The sequence below is a fragment of the Eptatretus burgeri genome, chromosome 14, assembly GCF_056783735.1.
Source record: "Eptatretus burgeri isolate ZD-2024b chromosome 14, Ebu_testis_v1, whole genome shotgun sequence".
Lineage (NCBI taxonomy): Eukaryota > Metazoa > Chordata > Myxini > Myxiniformes > Myxinidae > Eptatretus > Eptatretus burgeri.
In genome coordinates, this window is record NC_140974.1 from 63425222 (window position 1) to 63452268 (window position 27047).

The 27047-nt window shown below is 42.8% G+C and overlaps 1 protein-coding gene across 1 annotated transcript; it reads left to right on the top strand.

Annotated features, from left to right (window-relative positions):
* Positions 1–27047, top strand: LOC147013400 (ADP-ribosylation factor GTPase-activating protein 2-like). Its single transcript, XM_085855198.1, has 16 exons — positions 1–154; positions 5807–5925; positions 12071–12143; positions 12294–12425; positions 12541–12627; positions 12774–12882; positions 14864–14923; positions 17208–17260; positions 17379–17527; positions 22446–22577; positions 23195–23311; positions 23508–23633; positions 23851–23980; positions 24097–24184; positions 24309–24427; positions 26877–27047. Exons 1-16 carry the CDS (start codon positions 86–88, stop codon positions 26892–26894), a joined length of 1581 nt encoding a protein of 526 aa, XP_085711324.1. The 5' UTR covers positions 1–85; the 3' UTR covers positions 26895–27047.

The window sequence follows — 27047 nt, forward strand, 5'->3', positions numbered from 1 at the left end:
GTGCGGGCGGCGCACTTACGTCACGACGCATACGTTTGATGTGCTTGCGGCGCACTTACGTCACGACGCTTCAACGCCCATCGAAATGGCGGAGCCGACCAAAACGCAGATCCAAACGATATTCAAACGCCTTCGTGCTCTTCCTACCAACAAGGTTCGCCTCAGGGAACGTGGGCAGGCAGCACCGTGGACGGGTTTGCTTGTGGCATCGCCTGTGGAACGTTGTACCAGTTATGTTTTTGTACATCTTTCTGGATCATTTTAATAGTGTGTGGGGATGAGCTTGAGGGAGGTTTTCCTTGAAACAGCCACGTCTCTCTCTCTCTCTCTTACAGTGTTGTTTTTATTCGGTAAAAGGATGCTGCCCGTCATCACCGTTCCCTCCTTGAGAGCTATTAGTATCAAGAATCTTCTTTTAAGTTCGTATTTCGTTGAAAAACTTTTCTTTGTGCATTATTTTTTTTTAACTGCGTTGTGTGTTTTATCTTTTATTTGTTTTCCCATTCTATATTCCCTCTTTATTACCTCAGTGCAGAACCGTGGTTGGTCTATCATGTACTGTACACGTACTGTATGTACAGTATATAATAGATTCGGTCAAGAAGAAGATGACGATTTATATGTCGTGTCTTGTGTAATGTTTGTGTGTGTCTGTGGTTAATTGTCATTGTAAAAAAAAAATCCTTTTTGACATTTGGTACTTCGACGTGACCTTTGACACACCTCTGTGACGTCATTACGTCAACAATTGCAGCTGCTTGGGATGCTCGAAATAAATAATAAACGATGGTGCCACGTCATCGCTTCATTATTTGGGAGTTTTGGTTTGAGCCTCTTATTATTATTTTATTATTTTTTGTTACCTCCACCTCTGAAGGTGAATGAGGTGAGGTTTTCACTCCTCTCTGTCTGTTTGTTACTTGCAAAAAAAATCAGATTTTTTTTCAAGTAATATTGGTCACCTACAGGTCTCAATTTTAAACCGATCTTCACTAAACTTAATCGCATGGGAGAGTTTGTCATAAAGAAGAAGCCTATTGTTTTTGAGGTCAAAAGGTCAACAACTTTGGTGAGATTACGAAAATCCTCAATTGTCATCCCATTGCCTTAAATTTTGAAGAGTATTTTTTTTTTTTTTGCTGTATACATTGTGGAGGCTCGTATGAGAGTGAACACGCAACGCACATCAAGGGGGGGGGGGGATGAGACAAGAGGGGTGGGAGTGGGAAGGACAAAACAGAAAGGAACAGACATCAGGGGATCTGTGAAGGGAGAGGGATGGGGTGGGGAACATGGGGTATACAAGATGGACACTACAGGGACTTTCAGGAAGGAAAGCAGGGAATTTGAAGGAGGTGGGCTTGGGTGGATTAATGGGGGTAGAAAAGATCGAGGATTTGGATGGGGGATGATAAGAGGTGGTGGTGAACAGCTGTTTTGAAGGCCTGGAGGGAAGAATGGGATTGAACAGAGTGAGGGAGTTTATTCCAAAGGTGGGAAAAAAGAGGAATGAAAGAGTGAAGGTGAGCAGTGATTCATGATTTTGGTAGTTTTACCATGATGAGGTTGCTGGGGGACCTTGAGCGCCCTGCGGAAATATGGTGGGGACAAATTGCAGACAGAGTAGGGGGGCGAGACCGGAGAGGAGAGGAGACGGTAGAAGACAGAAAGACCACCAACCTGCCTGCGGTGAGAGAGGCCCAAAGACTCGGCCTCATCGCGAGAGATGCCAATGATCCAAAATGCCTTCGTTTCCACAGTGTGAAGCGTAGAGAGGTGGGAGACAGGAGCACCAGCCCAGAGGGGAGAGCAGTACTCCATCAGGCTGCAGACAAAAGCTTTGTATGTGGTCAGGAGCTCAGGTGGGCCGAGGAAGAACTTTGCACGACGGAGGATTGCCTTTGGAGGCCAGGTTGGAAAGATCATGTGGCAGATAGTGAGACCCAGAAGCTTGAGAGAAATGACTTCTTCCAGAGGATTGTTGAGAAAGTAGGGGGGGTTCCAAATGGTCCTTTTGGAGAGACATCGTGAGATTGTGAGATTTGTCCGGATTGAAAGACATGTTCCACATGTTGGACCAGTTTGTGATTTTACCCAGATCTGCAGTGAGCGAAGAAGCTGCTGCTTGTCGGTCTGAGGGATGACCGATGGTACGGCAGAGGGTGGAGTCGTCAGCAAAGAGATGAAGAGGACTTTCCAGAGAGTTGTAGAGATCATTGATGAAAACCAGAAAATGAACAGGGCCTATAACACTACCTTGAGGAACTCCAGCCTGGACAGGAAGAGGGGATGAAAGAACTACATTTAGGGCCACACATTGGCTGCGACAGCAGAGGAAGTTTGTGAGCCATGAGTGGAGATGGCCTTGGATACCATAGGAAGAAAGGTTGGTGAGCAGGGCAGGGTGCCAGACCGTGTCAAAAGCATGCGATATGTCTAGGGATATGGCTGTGATTTCATGTCCGTCATTGAGGACCTCCATCCATTGTTGGGAGAGCAGAAGCAGCATATCCAGGGTAGAGTGACCTGGTCTGAATCCAAATTGATGATCAGAAATCAAGCCATTGAAGAAGAGGAAGGATTTAATGTCTGAAGCGATGATGGATTCCATAACCTTGCTGATGATTGGGAGAAGGCTGATTGGTCTGGAGTTGCAGGGATCTGTTGTTGCTCCTTTTTGTGCAGGGCAGTAATGTTTGCTTATTACCAAGCAGATGACCTTCAGCAAATGAGAAGGTGAATAGAACAGAGAGAGGGTGAGCAAGAGCAGAGGAGCAGGTTTTGCTTATCAGGTCACTGAATTTAACCACCAATTATTTTTCAGGTCAACATATTCCGAATTTCTAAAATTATAAATCTTCATCTGATTCACTTGAAATTTTAAGATGAGCTGCATATTTGGTCATTGAATTTCAACCACCAATTATTTTTGAAGTCAAATTTGTTTTATGGATTCTTCAAGTATCGTGCTCTGCACAACATCATCTTGTTTGGTCTGTGTACAGGATATCTCAAAAAGTTGTGGACGGATCTGAATGAAATTTGGTGGGCAGGTTTGGTGTGTGACAAGGACAAACTGATTGGATTTTGGTGAAGATCCGGATCTGATAATTTTTTAAGTGATTCTTCACCATTGTGAGATACGGCTAAACTAATATATAGCACAATATATCAAAACGTTGGGGACGGTTTCGGTGTGTGACCACGACGAATTGATTCGATTTTGGTGAAGATCTGAATCCGGATGTGGATATGAGAATATATTTTTTTTGAAGTGATTCTTCACCATTGAAAGGGCCAAAACCGATATATAGCATGATATTTCAAAAATGTATTGGGCTCGATGTTCTCGTGGATCAGGCATTACGTGGCAGAGGTATGCGCTCTACCGAGTGTCCTTGTAGTCTCTTATGAATGTTTCTCTCGATGATTGTTATCTCCATTTGGGTTTCAGGAGGTGGGAGGAAGTTCTCCCAGAACTCAAAATCTCAACCTCCTCTGTTTTTGGTAAAGAAGCATGATTCATGAACCAAACTGTGAAACTGCGTTCTTAGGTCTCTTTTCAAAATCTTCACCTCGTTTTTTTGGTAAAGGATCATGATCTTGGAATAATTTCGGCTTTCTTCAATTCCCAAGTCCTCTTGACGTCATTTTTCAGATCCTGGTCTTTGGTCATTTTCTTGATTTCTGTTGCATTTAGTCCAAAGTCATTGGGAACCGAAACCTCAATCAACAATGCCAACTTTTCCTTTTTGTGTTTGAGCACTATGTACAGACGTAATGCTTTGTTTGCGATGTCCACACTTGGCGGGATCATGTTGTCACATGTGAACATCATATGTTCATTTTCAACGATCGGATTTGGTTTGTGTTTCAATGATTGTTCTGGGACCAGGATGTTGAAATGTTTACAGATGTGCCAGTGGATTACTCGATAGATGCTGTCATGTCTTTCTGTGTGCATCTGTTCTGACATGAGTTTTTTTTTTTACATCCCGAAATGATGTGACCGGTACTTTCTGTTTCTACCCCACAAAACCTGCATTTGTCCGATTGACTCAATCGCACCATTTTCTTAAATTCATTAGTGTAGTGTCCTTGGTCTTTGGCATTTATGACGACTCCTCCATCCCAACTAATTTGATCTCTTCTTAACGATTCCAAAGAGCCTTCCTTGTCGATCCCTATCCTGTCGAGCTCTTCTTTTTTTTTTAATATGTTCCTGCTCTTTTGTCATTCTCCCATTTGTCAGAGTATATTTGCTGATATTTCTTTTTGTAGTTTTCCCTTTTTTAACCTCCGCCATCTTCGAAGATGGATGGAGGTTACTGTTTTCACCCCTTTCTGTTTGTTTGTTTGTTTGTGAACATATTACGGAAAAACTCCTCGACGGATTTCGACGAAACTTGGTGGGGGGTGAGGTATGGTCCAAGGATCATGCCATTAAATTTTGGACTTGGTCCCCCCCCCCCAAAAATTGTTAGAAAGTTTTTTTTTTGCATTTCTACATATTTTAAGTGATTTCCAACCCCCCTAAATAAATTGTTACCCCCCCCCCCAAAAAAATAGAGAAATTCTTTTTTGCATTTCTACATCTTTTGTGATTTCCAACCCCCCCCAAAAATTACCTCCCCAAAAAAAAATGTTAGAGAAAAATTTTTTTTTTTGCATTTCTACATGTTTTAAGTGATTTCCACCTCCCCCCCCAAAAAAAATTGTTACCCCCCCCCAAAAAACTTCTTTTTTTGCATTTCTACATGTTTTGTGATTTCCAACCCCCACCCCCCAAAAAAAAATTAGAGAAAAAAATTTTTTTTTTTTTGCATTTCTACATGTTTTAAGTGATTTCCAACCCCCTTTCCCAAAATAATTGTTAGAGAAAAAAAAAATTTTGCAACTTTTTTTTCAACAAAATTTCGATTTCTTTTTTTTGCATTTCTACATGTTTTAAGTGATTTCCAACCCCCCCCCCAAAAAAAAATGTTGGAGAAAAGAACTATAACTGTCAGCACTGTTGACATCATATTTAATGAATAAGATATAAGGTTCACTTGAGTGACCCAGCAGTATTGGCGGCGGAGGTTTTGCACTCTCCCGAGTGCTCCCCCTCTAGTTTTTTCTTTGTAATCATTGGGGCTGTGTTTGTTTTTGTTTCGTTTTCCTGATCATTGGCACATGGTTTTGGAAGTTTGTAGCTAAATGGATTAAGGATCCCTTTTCTGGTTTGTTGTTTTCTTGCTCGTGTACAAATCTCATCCGATAGTCTGTTGAGCTTTTCACACACTCTGCTAGTCCGACACACGTTGTTCTGAGCACTTGGTTAAGCTCCATCAAATCGACTCCTCCTCCTCGTCTCGCTAAGTACAACTTCTGTATGCATTTATTTTTGTAGAATGTCTTGTGAATAGTTCAGTTTCCTTGTTTTGGTGTCTCGATTGCTGATCTCCAATTGTGCACAGCTATATTGGAATCCCATCACCGCAAGTTGGTTTATAGCTCTGGTTTTGTTTCTTGGAGAGAGGGATGACTTCAGAATTAGTCTTATTCTGTGTAGGTACTCTTTCCTGATTATTTTGCGCATTTTTTTTTGTGTTGTACATGGGGTGCCTTCTATTCTGAGGTATTTGTAGGATGCTTCATTTTCTCGTTCCTGCATTGTTGTATTTTGAGATGTTGTCTGTTCTTTTTGTTTTTCCTTGTACAAATGTGCATTTTGCGTGCACCTGCTGCATGGTGCGAAGGGTCGTGCACTGCCACAGGAGACACCTTTATGTGAATATTTGTGCAGCTTTGTACTGTCCTTCAGGTTTGCTTTGATTGTGATGCCAAAAACCCCAGCTGGGCCAGTATTCCCTATGGCGTATTTCTCTGCATTGACTGCTCTGGAGCACATCGTTCTCTCGGTGTCCATCTCAGTTTTATCCGGTGAGTCTCTCACCTTTTGTTTTGCACCCCCTCTCCAAGCTCTTTATTTTGGTGACTTTGACATTTTATGACTTGATCACATGATTTACTTGTTATCAGAGAGTGAGATAATCCAGGGAACAAGAGTTAGAATTCTACATGAAACACAGCCTTTAGTTTGTTTTCTTTACCAGAAATATTTATTGCTTAAAAAGATTAAAAATGGTGAAATAAATCAATTGTACAGTTCTTTTGTTCTCAGTGTATGTTGACGTGATGATACAATCAGACACATGGACCAGTTAGAGAACTAATAATAATGAAGATCTATTTCAGAGTGAGACTTTTGCACGATGCAATTATAAACTTTTGATTTGGGATGCACGCATCCTTCCAGAAACCTCCTCTTTGTGAAACTCCCAACATTCAGGCTCAGTGCTCACCTCTACTCCTTTATTCCTCTCTTCTCTTTCGCTTGTGGTTGTCTTCCTTGGTCTGCTCCATCTCACTCTGTCCTCCAGGGGTTTTGTTTACAAGGATTATAATATGCATAAGAGAAGTCCATTCAGCCCATCATGCCTGCATCACACCAATACCAGATATAATAAATCCGTCAATACCCCTTCCCTTCGTGTGCAGCCTTTTGGCTGCTGCACTGGTACTCGTTTCACCGACCTCGGAAGGATGGCAGGCTGAGTCAACCCCCTGGTGTTAATTCAGCGGAAACGGGGCTTGACCTCATGAGCTTAGGATCCCAAGCCACCATCCTAACCGCTAAGCTAACACCAGGGTAACATGCTACCACTACCTTTTGTAATCCTCCCATACCTACCCATGATCTTTTCTATCCTCATTAACCCTTCCTTATCTACTTGCAGGTTGCTGTTTTCCCTTCACTCTTTTCTACTGTCCTCCTATTTGTCCCACACCCTCTTGTGTTGCCTTCCACCCTCTTGCCTTCCACCCAGACAAGAGGACTTGTCCATGTGTTGCCTTCCACCCTCTTGTCACATTGCTTTTCCATGAGCCTCAGTTGCATATTGATCGCACGCTCAGGCTTTCACTCACTTTTGTTTCGATGCTGTTTACGTGATGTCTGCGCTTCATTCCATGCCCGTTCCGCAATTGCCTGTGTGCAGTTTGCCATGTTAATCGATTTCGTTATTCACTTTATATTCGGACCTTTATATTTGGAGCATTAATTTCCCTGAAAGTTTCATGATGTCGATAATTCCTTTTAATCAGATCTTTAAATAGCATCAGGTACATGTCACAACTTTATAACTCAAACATCTCGCAGGTGTGGAGGAACATGGCAACCATCACACAGCAATCACGAACCAGATATGGCAATGCCTGCAAAGTGTATTATTAGATCACGTGGATTTAGGCATGTGAGCTTGTGCGATCGAGCAATGTCTCTCAGTCAGTCAGTCTATAAACACTTCAATCATTATCACTTGAACCAAATAAGCCTGGTGTTGGCTTAGCGGTTAGGGTGGTGGCTTGGGATCCTAGGGTCCTGAGTTTGAACCCCGTTGGCCACTGAATTAACACCAGGGGGTTGATTCAGCCTGTCATCCTTCCGAGATCAGTGAAATGAGCACCAGTATACTGGTAATAGGGGCACTGTATCAGCGTCACAGCTGCACCCCTAACGAATGATGCAACCAGCAACCAAAAAGGCAGCACACGATGGGAACTTGAATCAAATACAATATTTTGATGAAACATGGCCCCAAGCCCTCATATTTGATGCCGAACGTAGGTGTATTGACCGCATCAAAATCTGCACTCATTAAGGGGGTCTATGGGGGTGGGGAAGGGGGGTTGACCCCCCCACCTCCTCCCACCCCCCCTCCCAAAATACATGCTTGCTCTCTTTTCCAAAGCTACACACAGAATTTTGATGAAACTTGACCATAACCTTCATCATCTGTGATGTACCAAAGTATGTTCACGGCATTAAAAAAACTGTTCAGCCTGATGGAGGTATGTCCTCTACCAAATGTAGTTCCAGTATTCCTGATGGTCCACTGCTCGAAAGCATGTAGTTCATTCAACTAAACATAAATATTGGATTTGGAGGTTTTGTAATGTGACCCTATAATCAGGGGTTCACACAATTTTTTTTGTTTTTTTTATGAGGTTCTCCAATGAGTACCAGCAGAAATGGTTTACCACTCACAAAAAAGTCAGCTTCAAGTGTGCTTCTCTGCTTTCACAAGCACCACGTCAATTTTTAAAGCACTTTTTAGCTTAGTATTCATCTTACTCCTCTGCAAGCGCTCTCTGAGAACGTCTTCTCCAGACGAGGCACTCACAAGCCGCTCTTTTCGTTCCGGACGCTCTTGAACCTTATCTTCTTCCTCCTTACTCACGTGTTCTCCTTAGATATATTTATTTTTTATCTTATAAGTTATTAACCGACAATAGAACTTGTAAATTATAATGTTATCATTTATAAACTTAATTTTGAAATCACAGTGTATCAATTATCAGAATTATCACGTTACAATCTTACCGACACTAGTTGAGAAAACCTCCTGTTCTTCCTCTTCACTCACATGTTCTCTTGGATCTTTTAAAAAGTTTTTATCTTACAAGTTATAATTTACAAACTTAATTTTGTGCACTTAAATTTTGAAATCGCAGTACAGTATACCAATTTATCAGAATTATCATGCAAGAATCTTAACTACATTAGCTGAGAAACCCTTCCATCCAAAGCCTCTGTTGTACTCGTATGCTTTCGAGCTTTCTGAGCATCTTTGAAGTATGCATTTAGGTTTTTTTAACCGCGCATGAGTACATGCGTACCAGTTATGTGAACTCCTGGTTATAATCCACGGAATATAAACCTCATTTGAACATGTTGTATAAATATTAGCAGACTGTATAATTCACGATGTTCATTCCTTACATTTGTAATGGTCTTCAATGTAATGGAGGTACAGTACCTGTAGAAAGTCTACACCCCCTTTCAAATTTTCACCTTTTGTTGCCTTATAGCCTGGAATTGAATTGTATTAAATTCGACTTTTCCCACCTTTATTTACACATCGTAACCCACAAACTTCCAAGGGAAAAATAAATTTTACAAATTTCAGAAAATTCATTAAAAATACAAAACGAAAATATCTTGGTGTCCACCTCCCTTATTATAGCAATTATAAATTAGCTTAGGTGTAACCAGTCACCTTCAAAATCACACACCAAGTTAATTGGCCTCCACCTGTGTTAAATTGTAGTGATTCTGATTATTTCAGAATAAAATCAGGTGTTCCTGCAGGTTTCCTCTGCTGGATAGTGCATTTCACAACAAAGACTCAACCATGAACACTAAGAAGTTTTCAAAAGACCTCTGGGATAAAGTTGTGGAAAGGCACAGATCAGGAGATGGGTATAAAAATATTTCAACGGCCATGAATGTCTTGACTGTGCTGCAAGGGATAATCATTAAGAGGTGGAAGGCGTATGGGACCACCAAGACCCTGCGGAGATCAGGCCGTCCCTCCAAACTGGATGACCAAGTAAGGAGAAGACTGATCAGAGAGGTCACCAAGAAGCCAATGTCAACTTTGAAAGAGCTATGCGCCTTTATGGAAAAGACTGGTCACTGTGTGCATGTGACAACAATATCCCAAGCACTCCACAAGTCTGGCCTGCATGGTAGGGTGGCAAAAAGGAAGCCATTACTCAAAAAAGCCCATCTTGATTGCTGTTTGAGGAATGTTTAAAAAAACCACTCTGGAGATTCTGAAGCCATGTGAAAAAAAACAAAAAAACAAATTGTCGTCTGAAACCAAGATGGAACTCTTTGGCCTAAATGCAAAATGTTAACTTTGGCGCAAACCCAACAGAGCACATCACCCAAAGAACACCATCCCTACTTTGAAGCATGGTGGTGGCAGTATCATGTTATGGGGATGTTTCTCATCAGCAGGGACTGAGGCACTGGTCAGGATAGAAGGGAAAATGGATGGAGAAAAATACAGAAAAATCTGAGAGAAAAACCTGCTGTCCTCTGCAAGAAAGCTGAAATTGTGATGGAAGTTCACCTTTCAACATGACAACGACCCAAACCACACAGCCAAAGCAACATGGATTGGCTAAGGAACAAAAACATAAATGTCCGTGAGTGGCCCAGTCAGAGCCACGACTTAAATCCAATCGAAAGATCTGTGGCACGACTTGAAGATTGCTGTCCATTAACGCTCCGCGCTCCCCAAGCAACTCGACTGAGCTTGATCATTTTTGTGCAGAAGAATGGACAAATATTACCCGATCAAGGTGTGCAAAGTTTGTAGAAACCTATCCCACCAGACTCACAGCTGTAATTGCTGTTAAAGGTGCTTCCACCAAGTAAAATCTAAGAGGGGTGGGCACTTATCCAACCAAGATATTTTCGTTTTGTATTTTTAATAAATTTTCTGAAGTTTGTAGAATTCGCTTTTCCACTTGGAAGTTGTGGGTTACTATGTGTAAATAAAGGTGGAAAAAGTCTGATTTAATGTAATTTAATTCCAGGCTATAAGGCGAGATAAGTTTCAGGCTACATTAGAAGAGGGGCCTTGTTGTCCCTCTCTGGAAAGGAAGGGAAGGTTGATCGCCAGGACTGCAACAACTACCGAGGGGTGACACTGCTCTCAGTGCTGGGCAAGGTCTTTGCTCGGATAATTATTGATAGGGTTCGCCACCATCTGTTTGAGCACCAGCGTCCAGAGCAGTCAGGCTTCACACCAAAGAGGTCAACGACTGACCGTATCCTTGCCCTTTGTGTGCTCTCCAAACGCAGATGAGAGTTTTGGCAGGGGCTGCTTGTAGCCTATGTTGATCTCTGTAAAGCATTGGATTCAGTGAATCGGGATGCCCTCTGGAGTATTCTTGGTCTTTGTGGGGTGCCACTAAAACTGATCGATCTGATGTCTGATCTATACTCTGGTACTGAGAGTTCTGTGAGATGTGATGGTACCATCTCTGACTTATTTCCAGTTATTACTATAGTTTGTCAGGCTTGTGTACTGGCCCCCACACTTTTCAGCACTTGTATGGACTGGATTCTGGGGAGGATGTCTGAGAGATCAAGCTGCAGTGCATCGTTTGGGAATGTCAATATTTCTGACCTTGATTTTGCAGATGATGCAGTCGTCTTTGCAGAGACTTTGGATATCCTTTTGGGGGCCCTCGAGGTGCTGAATGAGGAGTCTGAGCTGCTGGGATTACGGTTTTCTTGGGTCAAAACTAATATCCAGGCTTTCAGTGACACCTTGGATGCTGCTATCCTGTCTGTACCTGTTTGTGGTGAGGATGTTGAGTTCACTGAGAGATTCACATTCCTTGGCAGTGATATTCATGTCTCTGCTGGCTGTGAGCCAGAGGTCAATAGACCTCTGGGTCGGGCCTGGGGAGTCGTGGATTCACTGGATCATGGGGTGTGGTGCTGTCGGTACCTGTGCAGGACGACGAAAGTCCAAGTCTTCTGGTCCTCGGTGGTTCTACTCTTGCTCTACGGATGTGAGACTTGGACTCTGACCAAGGATCTAAGACGGAGACTTAATTCCTTTGGTACCAGGTCTCTTCGGACAATCCTTGGCTATCACTGGTCATACTTTGTGTCCAATGAGCGGTTGCTGAAAGAGGTTAAAATGAGTTTTGTTACCTGCATAGTCCGTGAGCATCAGCTGTGGCTGCATGGACATATGGCTCGTTTTCCTGATGCTGACCCTGCTCACCAGATTCTCTCAGCGAGGGAGCCTCATGAATGGAGGCGGCCAATGGGCCGACCACATGTCTCGTTGCAGCAGGTTGATCAGCATCTCAAGGTGATTGGTATGGGCTAGGCATCTGCCTCGGGAATGGCATGACAAAGGCCCCTGGAGTACCGGCGGAAAGTGGACGCAGTGACGCGCTGCTCCAGCGCATGCTCCCATATCTGACCTGACCTATAAGGCAACAAAGGTGAAATTTTTGAAAGGTGGACTTTCTATAGGCACTGTATTTGCTCTACCGAGGGCCATTCTTGTTGGAAAATGCTTTCTCGGGGTTTATTGATGCTTCACCGTAAATTCCCTTTGTGTGCTCTCGAGAGTCCTGTTCCTCCACCTCACTTTCACTGACCGTATTTCTACACCTTGATTGAACATTTGGCATTGTTTTGGTTCAGGTCTACGGAACTGGATTCTAACTGGACTTGGTTCCAAATTCGCTGTATGCAAGTCGGAGGAAATGCAAATGCGGTAAGAATGTGATGATGAACTCGGCATCAAACCTGTGTTTTTCTTTGTTTTTCCTTTTTTGTCGCATAATTTGTTTTACAAAAAAATAACGATTTTGTGATTCTATAACTTACAAAAGTTTACATTCAAACCCCGATCTACTTTTTTCAGCGTACATATTTTCAACAGCACGGCTGTTGTATGATGGATGCCCATAGTAAATATGGAAGCCGAACAGCCCAGGGATACAGGGAGCGCATCCGTGCACAAGCTGCTGCTGTCCTACGCCGGCACGGAACTGAGGTACAGTTTGCCTCGATTGTGGTCTCACAATCTGGCTGCACTGACAGTTTTCTTCACAAACCCGTCGTACATTTTACGTGTTCCAACATCCGTGTGGTTTATCCTTCTGTTCCAGTTGTGGATAGACGGGACGGGCAGTGCCATGCCCATCTCACCTGTGCGCACGGAGCCTGACACAGACTTTTTTTCAGAGCTCACACAGGTGTGTCTATGGAAACTGTTGCCATTTTGCAGCAAAGTGCAGTTGCTATTGATAAATTTGACTCATTTTGATTCCAGGCACCATATTTTTTTAATTTCCACCGTACTGCCTTGACAATCGCCTTTTATACACGTCCGATGTCACAGGCAGAGCAAACTATGCATGGAGATGGGTTGCTGGAAACTGGTTCAGACCTGGCTCGAGGGGCTGCATTGGGCACTCAAATGGAGAAAGTGACGGAAAAAGCTGACAATGGTAAGAGCGCTTCTGTTCTCTCCAGGGTTAAAAGGTTAGGTTACTTAAATATTGGATGGAAGTGAGGATATAACACCAATATTATCTTAAAAGCCTTCCACCCCTAACCACCTCCCCCTCCATGCTGCTTCCCTTTCCCCTCCTCCTTCATGGCTTCTCCCCGTGCATTCCTTTTTTGTCCGCCAAATGCAGCAGTTTCTTCCTTTTGTGTACTGTGCCTTCAGAAAGTATTCACACCGCTTGATCCTTGTTAAATTTTGTTTTGTTACAGCCTGAATTTAAAATGGATCAAATTAAAAAAATTTTTGTCACCGATCCACATAAAATACCCAAACATGACAAAGTGAAAACATGTTTTTTAGAAATTTTTACAAATTTATTGAAAATAAAATACAGAAATATCTAATTTACATAAGTGTTCATCCCCCTGAGTCAATACTTTGTAGAAGCGCCTTTGGCAGTGATTACAGCTTCGAGTCTTCTTGGGTATGTCTGTATCAGCTTTGCACATCTGGATTTGGGGTTTTCTCCCAGTCTTCCTTGAGATTTGCTCAAGCTCTGTCAAGTTGGATGGGGGAGCGTCGGTGAACAGCAATCTTCAAGTCTTTCCACAGATTCCCAATGGGGTTCAAGTCTGAGCTTTGGCTGGGCCACTCAAGGACTTTCACGTTCTTGTTCTGAAGCCATTCCAATGTTGCTTTGTCTGTTTGCCTTGGAGGTCATTGTCCTGTTGGAACATAAATATTTGCCACAGTCTGAAGTCTCTTGTACTCTGAAGCAGGTTCTCCTCAAGGATTTGCCTGTATTTGGCTCCATTCTTTGTTTCCTCTATTCTTACAAGTCTCCCAGACCGTGCCGCTGAAAAGCATCCCCATAGCATGATGCTGCCACCACCATGATTCACGGTAGGGATGGTGTTAGATGGGTGATGAGCTGTGCACGGTTTCTGCCAGATGTAGAGCTTTTGCATTCATGCCAAAGAGTTCAATTTTTGTCTCATCAATCCACATAATCTTTTGCCTCATGTTCTCAGAGTTTTTCACATGCCTATTTGCAAACTCCAAGTATGCTGTCATGTACCTTTTCCTCAGGAGTGGCTTGTGTCTGGGCAGAAGGTTCCATAAAGCTAAGATTTGTGAAGTGCTGTAGAGGCTGTTGGCCTTCTGGGAGGTTCTCCCATCTCAACCAAGGAACTCTGTAGTTCTGTCATAGTGGTCTTTTGGGTTCTTGGTCACTTCCCTGACCAAGATCCTTCTTGCCCAGTTTCTCAGTTTGGTCAGACGGCCAGCTCTAGAATGAGTCTGGGTAGTTCCATATTCTTTGATGGAGCTCACTGTGCTCTTAGGAACTTTCAACACTCCCGAAATTGTTTTATACCCTTCCCCAGATTTATGCCTCCCATCTAGGCCTATGCCTCCTCTAGCTCATGGTGGAGTTTTTGTTCTCACATGCACTGTCAGCTGTGGGACCTTACAGAGAAAGGTGTGTTTCTTTCTAAATCATGTGCAATCAATTGTGTAGATCAGTGACAAATGTTTTTAAATTTCATCCATTTTATATTCAGGCTGTAACACAATAAAATGTGAAAAGGTCACAGGGTGTGAAAACTTTCTGAAGACACTGTATTTCTTTCACATTGCTTCATCATCAGACCAAAATAATGCATAGCAGGGCAGGGCACACTGGGTAAAAGGAACACTATGCACGCTACTTTTCCTGCACTAGCAAAACATTTGTACTCACGTGATGCATGATTTATCCGTCGCCTTTTATAGAGGTTGATCAAGATGGTGTCTTTTATCAAGTGGACTAAAATTCAAGCATTTCCCAGTGAAAAAGAGTCAATTGTGAATGCCTCTTGCTTTTTGAGGAAGCCAGTAAAAAATTAAAAAAAAAAATAGTTTGTTCTTTTCCTTTTCTTATTTACTTCATTGATCATGGACATAGCTTTCTGATTTCTAACAATAGGTGTTCTCTTCAGGTGCCACCGAAAGAGTTCCAAGCGTCGACCACCTTGGAACATCACCCAAGGGTACTCTGGGTCAGTGCTTCATTCCCCTTAATGCCAAAGCTTTCATTGTGCTGCATCTCCTGAGTAAAATTAAGTTATTGTTTTGTGTATTTTATTGATCGGCATTGTAAAATTTCTGGACCGGTGTTGTTTTGTCACGACCTTTACTTTATGACCCTCCCCTCTTGAGCGACAGCTCCAAATACTCAAATTTACAGCAATGTTAATATTTCTTTTATTATGAGCAAACACAACCCATCAGCGAAGCAACGGGGGTATTAAGGGTGGGTGGAAGGAAGAGAGGGTGGGGGGAAAGAAGAGAGGGGAGGGTGGGGGGAAAGAAGAGGGGGGAGGGTGGGGGGGAAGAAGAGAGGGGAGGGTGGGGGGAGGAAGAGAGGGGAGGGTGGGGGGAGAAAGAGAAAAGCGAGGGAGGAAGGAAGAGAAGGGATGGAGCAAGGAAAACAGGGGAGGGAGGAAGGAACAGAGGAGAGGGAGGAAGGGACAGAGGGGAGGGAGGAAGGAAGAGAGGAGAGGGAGGAAGGGACAGAGGGGAGGGAGGAAGGGAGAGAGGAGAGGGAGGAAGGGTAGCCCAATAAAGGATATAATTAAATAAGGCTGTTATCTTCAAAAGGGGTGTTTTAATGAACAAAAACCCAATTTTCACTCGTGCACTTCCTTGGAGGGCCGTTATTGTGCATGCAAAATTTCAGGCTGCTAGGTTTCATGGTTTTTGAGTTATGGAGGGGACATGTGTATATATATATATATATATATATATATATATATATATATATATATATATATATATATATATATATATATATATATATATATATATATATATATATATATATATATATATATATACACACACACACAGACACACAATTATTTGTATCGATTCCCCTACTTGCTCAAGGGAAACGCCATTATCTTTTCTTTCTCTCTTCTGCGTAGCGTATTGTGAGTTTTTTTCCTTCTCGTCTTTCATGGTACTGTTTACTTTTGTGGTTCGAAATGGGATTTGGGGAAGGCTTGGTGGTAGACCGAATTCAAGCATTGAGACACGTTGAAAGGGTGGGTGATGGTAAAAATCTATCCCAATAAATTATATGATGGCAGGTATTATGGGAGTCACCAATGCATTATTTGTGGTTGTGCGTGTACACTTTGGTCCCAGTTAACGTTGGGGTTGCGTCTCTGGAAAGTGCGACTCAAAGGGAATCCATTTTCCATTACTATTAGTAATGCATATATGAAGGCTAGTTATGTTCTTTGGGACCGAAATGGGGAATAATTTCAATAATAAAAATCAAGTCGATTATGCATTTGCATATTTAAGTGTTATTTTAATATAAAGTAGAAAAAACATTTGCATTCACCAGAAATGGTTGTGAAGCTTGTGTGGAGTTATGAGGACAAAGGGGCAGGTTTGTCTGTCTCTTCGTTCATGGATTAAACTGGATGTGGCTTCTCTTCCTGCTTTGATCCAACCTTGATTCATTTATCCAAAGACTGTTTGATTGACTTTCTTTTCTTCTGCTGATAAAGATCTTTGTAACAGTTCATGGCATCAGCCACCAGCCCAGCAACTTGGGAACTGCGGTCTCTCTTCAGATCATCTTCATGGAAAATAGCCATCGCTTCTTCGATAAGCTGAAACCCCTCTGACATTCGTTTTGTTCCTTCAATACGACTGCAAAACCGACAGATCGTTTCTCGGAGTGAAACTGCGGAGTGAAACTGTTTACACTGCGACTCAAAGTAGTTCGTGGAGAATTTCCCGTTTCATCAAATTGCACCCAGAGTACACTTGAAATTGTAATTCAAGGGTGAATTAACGGTTCCAACAAATATTTATCGCGTTTGGGTTCTTTCCGATCCAGCTGTGTGATCAGCGTACGTACAAACGCAATTTGTTGAGAGATCCATCACGTAGGGCATTCGTATGTCAGATTGAGTAAAGCAATGAAGGAACACAGGAACTCAGAAGAGGGGGTATCGTGCTTCACATGCCAGGGAGCAGTCGTGTCTCAGTATGCTGTTTGCTTGGTGTTATTAAACCTCCCTGAACTCTTCAGTGGACTCTTTTTGGACAAAGAACACTATAAGATCCAAGTCATTTTAGGGATGGCTGTATGTAATGGTGGCAGGACTTTATTTAAGAGTGTCCAGTTTACATGATTGGTCAGCAATTTGTGACAGCTGTGCCACTCAGTTTCTGTAGTGGTGAGAACCTTAGGGTTTAAGGATTTGTATGATTGATTATTTATGAAAGAATGTAGAATGTTACCTGGTGGTTGCTTTGTTTCAGATGCGAAGTCATTAATAATTGGCAAGAAGAAAGGTGGAGTGGTGAAGAAAGGGGTATGCCTCACGTCGACAAAACTGCATCGGATCTTTGAAATTTTGACTGTGTGATGCCATAATTTAAAACCTGGCACATATAATACCATGGTCTTTCTTGAAATGGTGATTCTTTCAGATAGGAGGAAGGAAAGGTGGGTTGGGAGCCCAGAAAGTCAGTGGAGATGCATTTACTGAACATGAGAAAAGAGCGCAGGCTGTGGATAAACAGCAGCAGCAGCAGCAGCAGCAGCAGCAACAGCAACAGCAGCAAGATGAGCCAGCTATGTAAGCTGTGTTTGGAATCTGATTGTTTACAGGCTGGATGGCCTTGACAGTAAGATGTATCTTCATGCTCAATCACTAACACAATTGTGTTTGGCCGTGCAGTTTATGTAACTACAGCTTTGTTTGCAGTTTTTACTGAGGGAAGAACAGTATCACAATGATGACTTGGTGTGTATTAAACCTGTGGCCTTCCGAATTCAGCCAACAGTACTATATTGTTGTGGAAATGGCTTCTACACCCACGGTCACAACGAACCCACGACGCATTTGTGCCACGACACGACAGAAAGTTTGGGCAAATCGTGGGTCGTCGCAAGACAGTCCTATGAAATTTTGAGCATCGTGGCATCGACTTGGCATCGTGAGGCAAAATTGGACATGCACCTTTTTTGCTCGACGATTTTTTGTGGTATCTATGTCTTGTGGCTGTCGTGAGTCTGTCCTACGACAGTCTTGCGTTATATAGTCGGGAGACGGACGCGCGAGCGTCCCACGAGTGACCCACAACCTGATCACGTGAAAAAACAGTCCCCCGACAATACCCGACAATTCACGATGGTCCCACGACTGTCGCACGACTGACTTGCGACACACCCACGACATATCTTTTTTTTTTCTGTCGCGTCCCCATCGCCAAACCATCTTTAATGTGTCGTAGCCCTTGTGACCACTCAAAATAGATTTCGGGCATGTTGCAAGATCTGGCCACGACAAATATTTTATGGGTCTACCACGACAAAATTTCATACGATCCGTTGTGCTTAAGGGTTAAAGTTGCATCGCATAGCAAAAAGTTATTTCCATAGTGCATGTTTAGCATAAGTGTGAGGTAATTAGCCCCTGTTGGACTTGGTTTGAAACGGGGGCTTATGGATTTGGTCTTGGTGTGCGTGCGCATGCTTCCGCAACCATATCTCGGACATATATGGCCAAATTTTATTTGTGCTTGGCACAAAGACAACTCATGATGGTATACATATGCATGTCATTTCTTTTTTGACATCAGATCCAACATGGCCGACTGGCGGCCATTTTAGTTGTAAAAAACCCAATGTTGGACACGTCCTCAACCATTTCTCGGACATGCATTTACTGATGTTCAAACTTGGCACACCTAATGAATGGTGGCTTACACATGCACACCATTTTGTTTTGAGATCAGATCCAAGATGGCCGACTGGTGGCCATTTGATTACTTAAATGTGGCCCCAACTATTTCTCTGACATGCATGGTCCGATTTTGTTCAAACTTGGCACAAGCACAGTACACAATGACATACACTTGCACCTCACTTTATTTTGCGATCTGATCAAAGATGGCCGACTGGTAGACTGGCAGCCATTTTAGTTGGGGGGGGGGAACCTGGTGTTGAACACGTCCTCAACCATTTCTCGGACATGCATTTACCGTTCTTGTTCAAACTTGACACACGGATAATGAATGATGGCTTAATATGCACGTCATTGTTTTAAAGATCAGATTCAAGATGGCCGACTGGTAGCCATTTAGTTACTTAAATGTGTCCCAACTATTTCTCAGACTTGCATGGTCCGATTTTGTTGAAACTTGGTACAGTACATGATGGCATACAGTACACGTGCCCCTCACTTTATTCTGTGATCTGATCAAAGATGGCCGACTCGTATACCAGCGGCCATTTTAGTTATGCATAAATATGGGATAGCCCTTTAACTCCATACAGCAAAATTACTAAAACAACAGGGGCTATGACATTTTGTGTTGTTTTTTTTTAATTTGTTGAATTGTGATAGCAGATTATGTCGATATTTGCATAGAAAGCTGTCATTTTCCCTCCTTAATGTGTGTGTCTAAAATTCCTTTTCCTTTAAATCCCTTATTAATGTCCCTTCCTTTGTTACCTGTCCTAAATGTGCTTTGTGGGGAAAAGAAGGGTTGCGGCACAAGTTTTGGTGCGAAATGGGTGAGCACCCAAACCCTCTATGAGGGTCAGGGATCAAGGTGATGGGCTCGTGCCACGGACTGTGCTTGCTTGACCAATAGGCACCCTTGGGGGGTAGCTAAGTGACAGCACAGAACAGGGTGTGCACCGAAAGGATAAAGCTGGGTACGAAGGAGGGCTGGGAGGAGATGCACCTTGGTCCATGCTGTAGGAGCTGCACTGTTTTCTCTCCATGCACGGTCAGCACAGCGGACACAGCCTGATGCCTCAGCACTTCCCCGACCGGAGCCTGTAGTCCCAACTGTTATCTCCTGAGGTCTCGGCTGCAGCTCTCCACCGTGCCTGCTCGTGTCGGTTAAGCCTGTATCTCGCTGGGCTGCGACAGCTCGCGGCAAAATGCGAACAGGATTCTCCAAAATGCCTGGAAACGTTCGCAGTGGTTCTCAATTTCCTCGCATGAGTGGTAGGACGTCGCTCTGGTGTCGCTGGAATTTTGAACATGTTCAAAAAATTCGTGCGACAAATTTTATCTCAACATAGTCAGAGTCGTCGCGGTTGTCTCGAACCGATCTCGAACCCTTCTCAATTTAGTTTCCCTGAGTCAGAAGGTGCAACAAATGTGAGACAACTTTGTGAGGGATTGGCGACCTATGAAACTAAATTGTGACTGATTGGAGAAAAAAATGATAATCTGTCCTGGGCCCGTTGAGAGTGCGACAAAACTGCAATTCAATAGAGAATATTTTCGGAAGAAATTAATCTGCAATTTGCACAATGTGTTGTCTACTCAATTTAATATATACATAGAAATCCACATGTTATCCATGCAATGTAATGGCGATAGATTCACAATAGTTCAATCCAGATATGACAAAAAAACCTCGTAGTCCAAATTGTAAAACCAGCATTGTCTGTCCTGTTTCTCTCCTGTTCTGAGTAATGGCATTCAATGCAAACTTTTCACTTTCCCATCATTCCTTTCACCTTCCCATCATTCCTAAATCACGTCTCACATATTTTTACATAAATTAGGTCACACACAAAATATGGTCACACCCACAAGCCCCTATCAAGGCAGATGAACAATTGGATCATACACAATGTTTGTGGGTGCAACGTTGACAAGTAACATAACACTTTGAACAATCAGGCTTGGTCAGCATTCTCCTGTAATCCCACCGTCCCGTTCTGCCAGGGCACAGCTCCCACACCATTGTAGTACTCAGTCAGGCACTCTCTTACTCGTTTCCCAACTGACAATATGATTGCTGGAAGGGAGAGGCCATATATATATATATATATATATATATATATATATATATATATATATATATATATATATGTATATATATATATATATATATATATATATATATATATATATATATATATATATATATATATTTATTCTTCTTCTTCTTTCGGCTGCTCCTGTTAGGGGTCGCCACAGCGGATCATCCGTATGATCCGCATAGTGATTTGGCACATGTTTTACGCCGGATGCCCTTCCTGACGCAACCCTGGTCGTCTCTTACGACACAGGGATATGGTACACCTATTTTAACTGGGGAATACACCGGCCCAGTATACTGGTACTCATTTCACCGACCTCGGAAGGATGACAGGATGAGTCAACCCCCTGGTGTATTAATTCAGTGGCCCAACGGGGCTTGAACTCAGGACCTTTTGGATCCCAAGCCGCTGCCCTAACGACTGTACCAACACCAGGCTTCATATATATATATATATATATATATATGTATATGTATATGTATGTATATATGTATATGTATATGTATGTATATATGTATATGTATATGTATATGTATATATATATGTATATGTATATATGTATATATGTATATATGTATATGTGTATATGTATATGTATATGTATATGTATATGTATATGTATATATATATGTATATGTATATGTATATATATATATATATATATATATATATTTATATATATATATATATATATATATATATATATATATATATATATATATATATATATATATATATATATGTCACGCACAGTTGTCGTGCGACCGTCGTGCGACAGTTGCATGTGCCAAAAAAATCTGTTTTGTCACCTGAACGTCGTGCGACATGTATGCGAACTCCAGGCGAAGTTCATCCCAAATTTCGCCAGGAGTTTTTGCGATATTCGTGAGACATACGCAAATGTGTTTTAGTATAAATTCAGTGTGATTCCAAGTGAAAATTATCGCTGTTTTATCGCAATTTGGTGTCTCCAACTAGTCGCGAGCTGTCACAGCCCAGTGAGATACAGGCTATAGGGCCTCGACACAAGATTGGACTTGTTCCCCACCGTGCCACACATTTCCCTTTGGGATTTGCTGTGTTCAACCAAGCACAGCTTCAGCATTTTCATTCTTGTCTGCCTCCTTGGTCACTTCTTTCTCATGGTTTCTGAGGTGGTCTTCAGATTAGATAATCAAGTACCTTCCGATTGTATGAAACTTGCGGCATGTTGTTTGTAATAGTTGTATCGTTATTGCTTCTTTTGTTATTCCTCCCCTGTTCAATACACTTTGCAAAGCAACTTTGGCTCTGTGGAGCGATTTGAGTTGCCCTGATTGTGAGCCGCAGTGGCTCCTAGTCATCCGTTAAAGGACAGATGGGCTCAGGGGTGACTCGCATCCTGTATGAAACGTACCCTACCTCCAGCATGGCAGAACTGCTCATGCCACCAATTTGGTGCTGGGTGTGAGGGACGTACCAGCACGTCGCTCGACCGGCTGAGACGTTCTTTCAGTCTGGTAGAGCGGCAAATAGGCCCTCGACCCTACTCAGAGCAGCCAAACTGGTGGACCGGCATGACCACTTTAATACTGGTTTTTCAGGATTTGCACAGGAAACTGGCCTAGGTTTGACGACTAACATTATAATGGAGTAAGGATGCTCTGAAAGCTCACTGCTGAGCTAACTCATTACTTGCATTACTTTGTGCTGGACTTTCACAGGGTGAGCTCACTGCGACTGGCGTACAAGGCCCTGGAGATGGACAGGCAGATGGAGAAGGAAATGATGGACCTGGTTAAAGGCAAGAAAAAGGAAGAGTTGGAGAGGCTGGGGATGGGGCTGGGAAAACGCAGGTAAACAAGGTTCTTTTTCACAGTTTATATTAAAATTTTCTCCATGATGACCCGAAGAACCTGTTCGTGTAATATGCTGTTCTGACGAGTTCAGGTGGTAGTTTACCTTTGAATTGTCTCATCTCGTTTAATTCTTCGCCCAATTATAGATTGTCATCCTGGTGCTTCACAGGCAAGGCTCAAGTATGCCATCCTTAGGATGGATGCAGCCGGCTGTTCATCTGCTAGCATTAGATGGTGGACATTAAAGATCCTGTGGCACCTTTTAAAAAGGTTAGGCCATCCTGTGCTGGTACCATGACCAGATACTAAATTGCTGCCATAATTTACAGGGCCACTGCATCAGTTGTATAGCTGAAACTTGGTAATGATGTATCCATCAGACCAAATTCATGATTGAATCAAATATGCATTCAAGGGAAGGTGTAATGGCTCATTTTCGATTAGGCACATATGTCTGACAGAAACTCGACCTATTTACAGCATCACAGTTTCCCTTCTCACCTCTATAACCCATAGACATTCTGAGTGGCAGATTGCAGTGCATCCTGTGATTCAGTCAACATAATACAGTGGTTTCCTGGTTCAGAATTTCAACTTTCTCTCTGTCCTTGCAGTGCCGTTTCTCACTCGGTGTTGATGGACATGCAGACAATTGAACAGGAAGGATCCACGAGCGGCAGAGGGAAGAGGAGTGAGAGCTATGATGACTCTTATTCTGCTGGACCACCCACGTGAGAAAGGGGTGTGATGGGGAAACCACAACACATTAGAGTTTGATAAACATGGGGGAAGGTGGTGCGGAAGGATCGGAAACAATGGCAAGCGCCTGTGAGAAAACGCTTGTTTGGCCCAGTGCACTCGATCGTGAGTGCAGATTGAATTTGTGAACAAGTTTAATCTGGCTCACCTGTTCCCATATGCCAACAGATATCGAGATAACCCTTTCTCAATGGGTGAGAGTGAGCGATGGGGTTCAGAAGAAAAAACTGATTCCAGCTGGACTTTTGTGGATTGTGAGGAATCTGTTCTGCCTATGGTTCACCCCATGGATAGGTAAGGTTTCTTGAAGTTTAAAGCCAAAACTTTGACTTTTACTTCCTTATCTGGTTCCCCCCACCTCATTTGTGCAACGGCATCTAATTAATAAACATATACTTACTTGTCCGAACAATTCCAGGCAGTGAGCTTTTTCACCTGTAAACAGTTCTGTGAGCTTTAGCCAGGTTGAAGCAAGTCTTTAAAACCCCACTTTCCTTCCACATTCTCGTAGAACATCCACTCGCCGTAAGCTGGACCATGAGTTCGCCTTCGCCCCTGGATCCGATGATGCTCAGAAGAAGTTTGCAACAGCCAAGGCCATTTCCTCCGACATGTACTTTGGAAAAGACGACTACAAAGACGTAAGAACCTTGAGCGAAGATGCGAGATCATGACACGCCTCGAGCGCTGCAGGTTTTTCTTATTGAAGGTGCTCTCCTTCACACGGTGTGCTCTCCCTCCTTTCCCTCACTTCCAGTACGAAACACAGGCACGACTGGAGAACCTTTCTGGCAATTCAGCCATCAGCTCTGCCGATCTTTTTGGAGAGAAGAAACAAGACCAAGGTTTGAAAATCAAACCGACTTCAAACATTCTTTGAATCAAGTGGTACAATTACTCTCAGCAATTGTTTTCATTGATTGACTGAAACAAAAACAGGAAGTAAAGCTCTGTCGATTGTTCGCGTAGGCCTTGCGATTGGCTCTGTGTTACCAGTTGCACCAGACATGGGCCAAATGAGACAAGGAGTGAAACTCGTGGCTGGACGTCTGTCTGTTCTTGCTACTGGCATTGTTTCATCAATCCAGGTAAGCTCGCTTGTCTTTCTGCTAAATTATCTGCTTTCTCAACAGGACGACGTTTTTGTTTTAATGTGGAAGCGATATTCGAGATGTCCAAACAATCGTCACTTAAGTCGCAAATGCTATTCTCGTGTAATTGTCTATGTTTTAGTTTTGCATCGTCGACATGAAACCAGGTTTGCAGATCACCCGTCTGCAGACCTGCAAATAATGGTTTGAGAGACCACTCAGAATTTAAATTCTTTACAATAAATCCCTCGCAAGACGTGGAATGAGTGCTAAGAAGTGAAAGGTAAATATCGTGACAAATTTATTTGTATGGATCGATACTCTATTAACAAAGCAATGACTTGCATAAGAGTTAAAGTGATCAATGCCGATGGATGAGCAAAGATATAAAACACCTGATATCGGTGAGTGGCGAAAGCATGGTGTTTCCTGTAATGATGACCGATGAAGAATGAAAATGAACCCCGACAGGGTCGGACCTGGAAGATGCAACAGTCAATCTGCTGTCATATCAGCAGTACACCAGTGCGTGTAAAGCCGTATCATCTGTGTATTGATTGTGGACATTAAATATTTCATCGTGTTTTTACCTCCACCAACAAAGCCTGGTGTTGGCTTAGTGGTTAGGGTGGTGGCTTGGAATCCTAGGGTCCTGAGTTCAAGCCCCGTTGGCTGCTGAATTAAAATACACCAGGAGGTTGATGCAGCCTGTCATCCTTCCGAGGTCGGCAAAATGAATACCTGTGTACTGGTAAGGGGGACACTGCATCAGCGGCATAGCCGCGTCCCAACCAATGATGTAACCAGCAGCCACAGGCTGCACTCGATAGGGAAAGAGAGAGAGAGAGAGACCTCCACCAACAAAGGTCGACGGAGGTTAGGTTTTCACCCATTTGTCTTTGTCTGTCTGTCTGTGAGCAGGATATCTCAAAAAGTTATGGACGGATTCAGACAAAATTTGGCGGATAGGTTGGGTGTGTGATAAGGATGAATAGATTCAATTTTGGTGAAGATCCGGATCTGGAAAATGATTCTTCACCATTGAGAGATAAGGCCCAAAACAATATATAGCACAATGTCTCAAAACGTTATGGATGAGTTGGTTCGGTGTCGAGAACAAGCCGATTCGATTTTGGTTCAGGTACGGATGCAGCTCCAGCCTATCAGTGGTATACAAAACATAAATTGTTCAGCCTGGCGGAAGTACGTGCTCTTCCGAGTGCCGTTGTCGTTGAAAATGAGTCGGCCGTTGTGCGTTGGTACCTTGGCCTGCAAATCACCTGCCTGGGATTAGCAGTGTACATTACCCGAGGTAGTCATCGGTGATGTGAGGTGCATCTTGCTTGAGCATGATGGAATGTTTATCGCTTTCTCAGCCTTTCGCAGCAATCTCGGAGCTTGAATTGTTTCAAAAAAAGAGAATAAAATACACAAAGCAGTAATAAAACCACATAAATGGCAGAGATGCAAGTCAGTTTGAAGAAGTTTACTTGGTAAGTTACTGTATATGGATTTTTTAAGTCCAGCAATGTGGGTTTATACAGCAAGGGCTCGCACTCGAGGCTGACCAGAAGACTGAGCGGTGCAACTAACCCATCCTGCAATGGAAGAATCCATTTCCCACCACCCTTCCTGCACCAATTCGGAGGCTGTCAACCATACGGTACTCGAGCACTAAATCGATGGATAACATGGAGAAATACGGAAACACTGCTACAGCAGGGAGTGCTACCGCCTCAACAATGATGTCAACTTGTGAACACCATCAGCCTCTCCAAATGCAACTGAATAGCTGTCTTACCTGGACATCAACTTCAAGTGTTGTGTTATCCTCATGCCATCTGAAAAGAGAAGCAACCTGTTTTTTGTCTCATTTCTCACCCCACAAACTGGCTCAGGTGCAGATGGAAGTGCCAAGAAAGTGGCAGTTTTATATGACTGGAAGCACCCGATCCCTACGGGAGCCGTCAAGGGGGTCATGTTATTATATTTATGCCTATTTTACTCCAAGGGATCCCAGGATTACACACCCAAAAAATGGTTGCGATCGGTTCAGCCGTTTTTTGCGGTACCTGGGAACAGACGGACGGACGGACAGACGGTGAATTATAGTAAGAAGATGCAAACATTATAACCCTCAATACTGCAAATATATTTCCATCTCTGTGCAATTGAAGGATGTTTGGTGATGTGAAACTCTCAATCTTTTTATACCTTTATTATTATTATTATTATTATTTGCGATTTGACCTTGTGTCACCATCAAACACAATTATTCTCAGCCATAAAGGTGTTTATTCAATTCAATACAGCTGGCCTTGACTGGAATCATTTCCATGGATAAAACTGTCTTATTGTTATTATGCTTTTGTCTTCATGAGATCTAATTATTCACCGTCTCATTCGCCCAAATGACCTCTCCTTTTATTTATTTTAATTGCCACAGGATCGGTATGGCTCGTGAGGACTGGAGAGGAGGAAGAAGAATCTGGGCACTCGTAATTTACCCTCTTTCTGTCCGCACACCACTGGCTCTTTGCAAACACATCTGGTTGTTTTGTATCAACCTTGGTTTATTTTCATTGAAATTCGTGCAATAAATGTCTCTATAGACCAA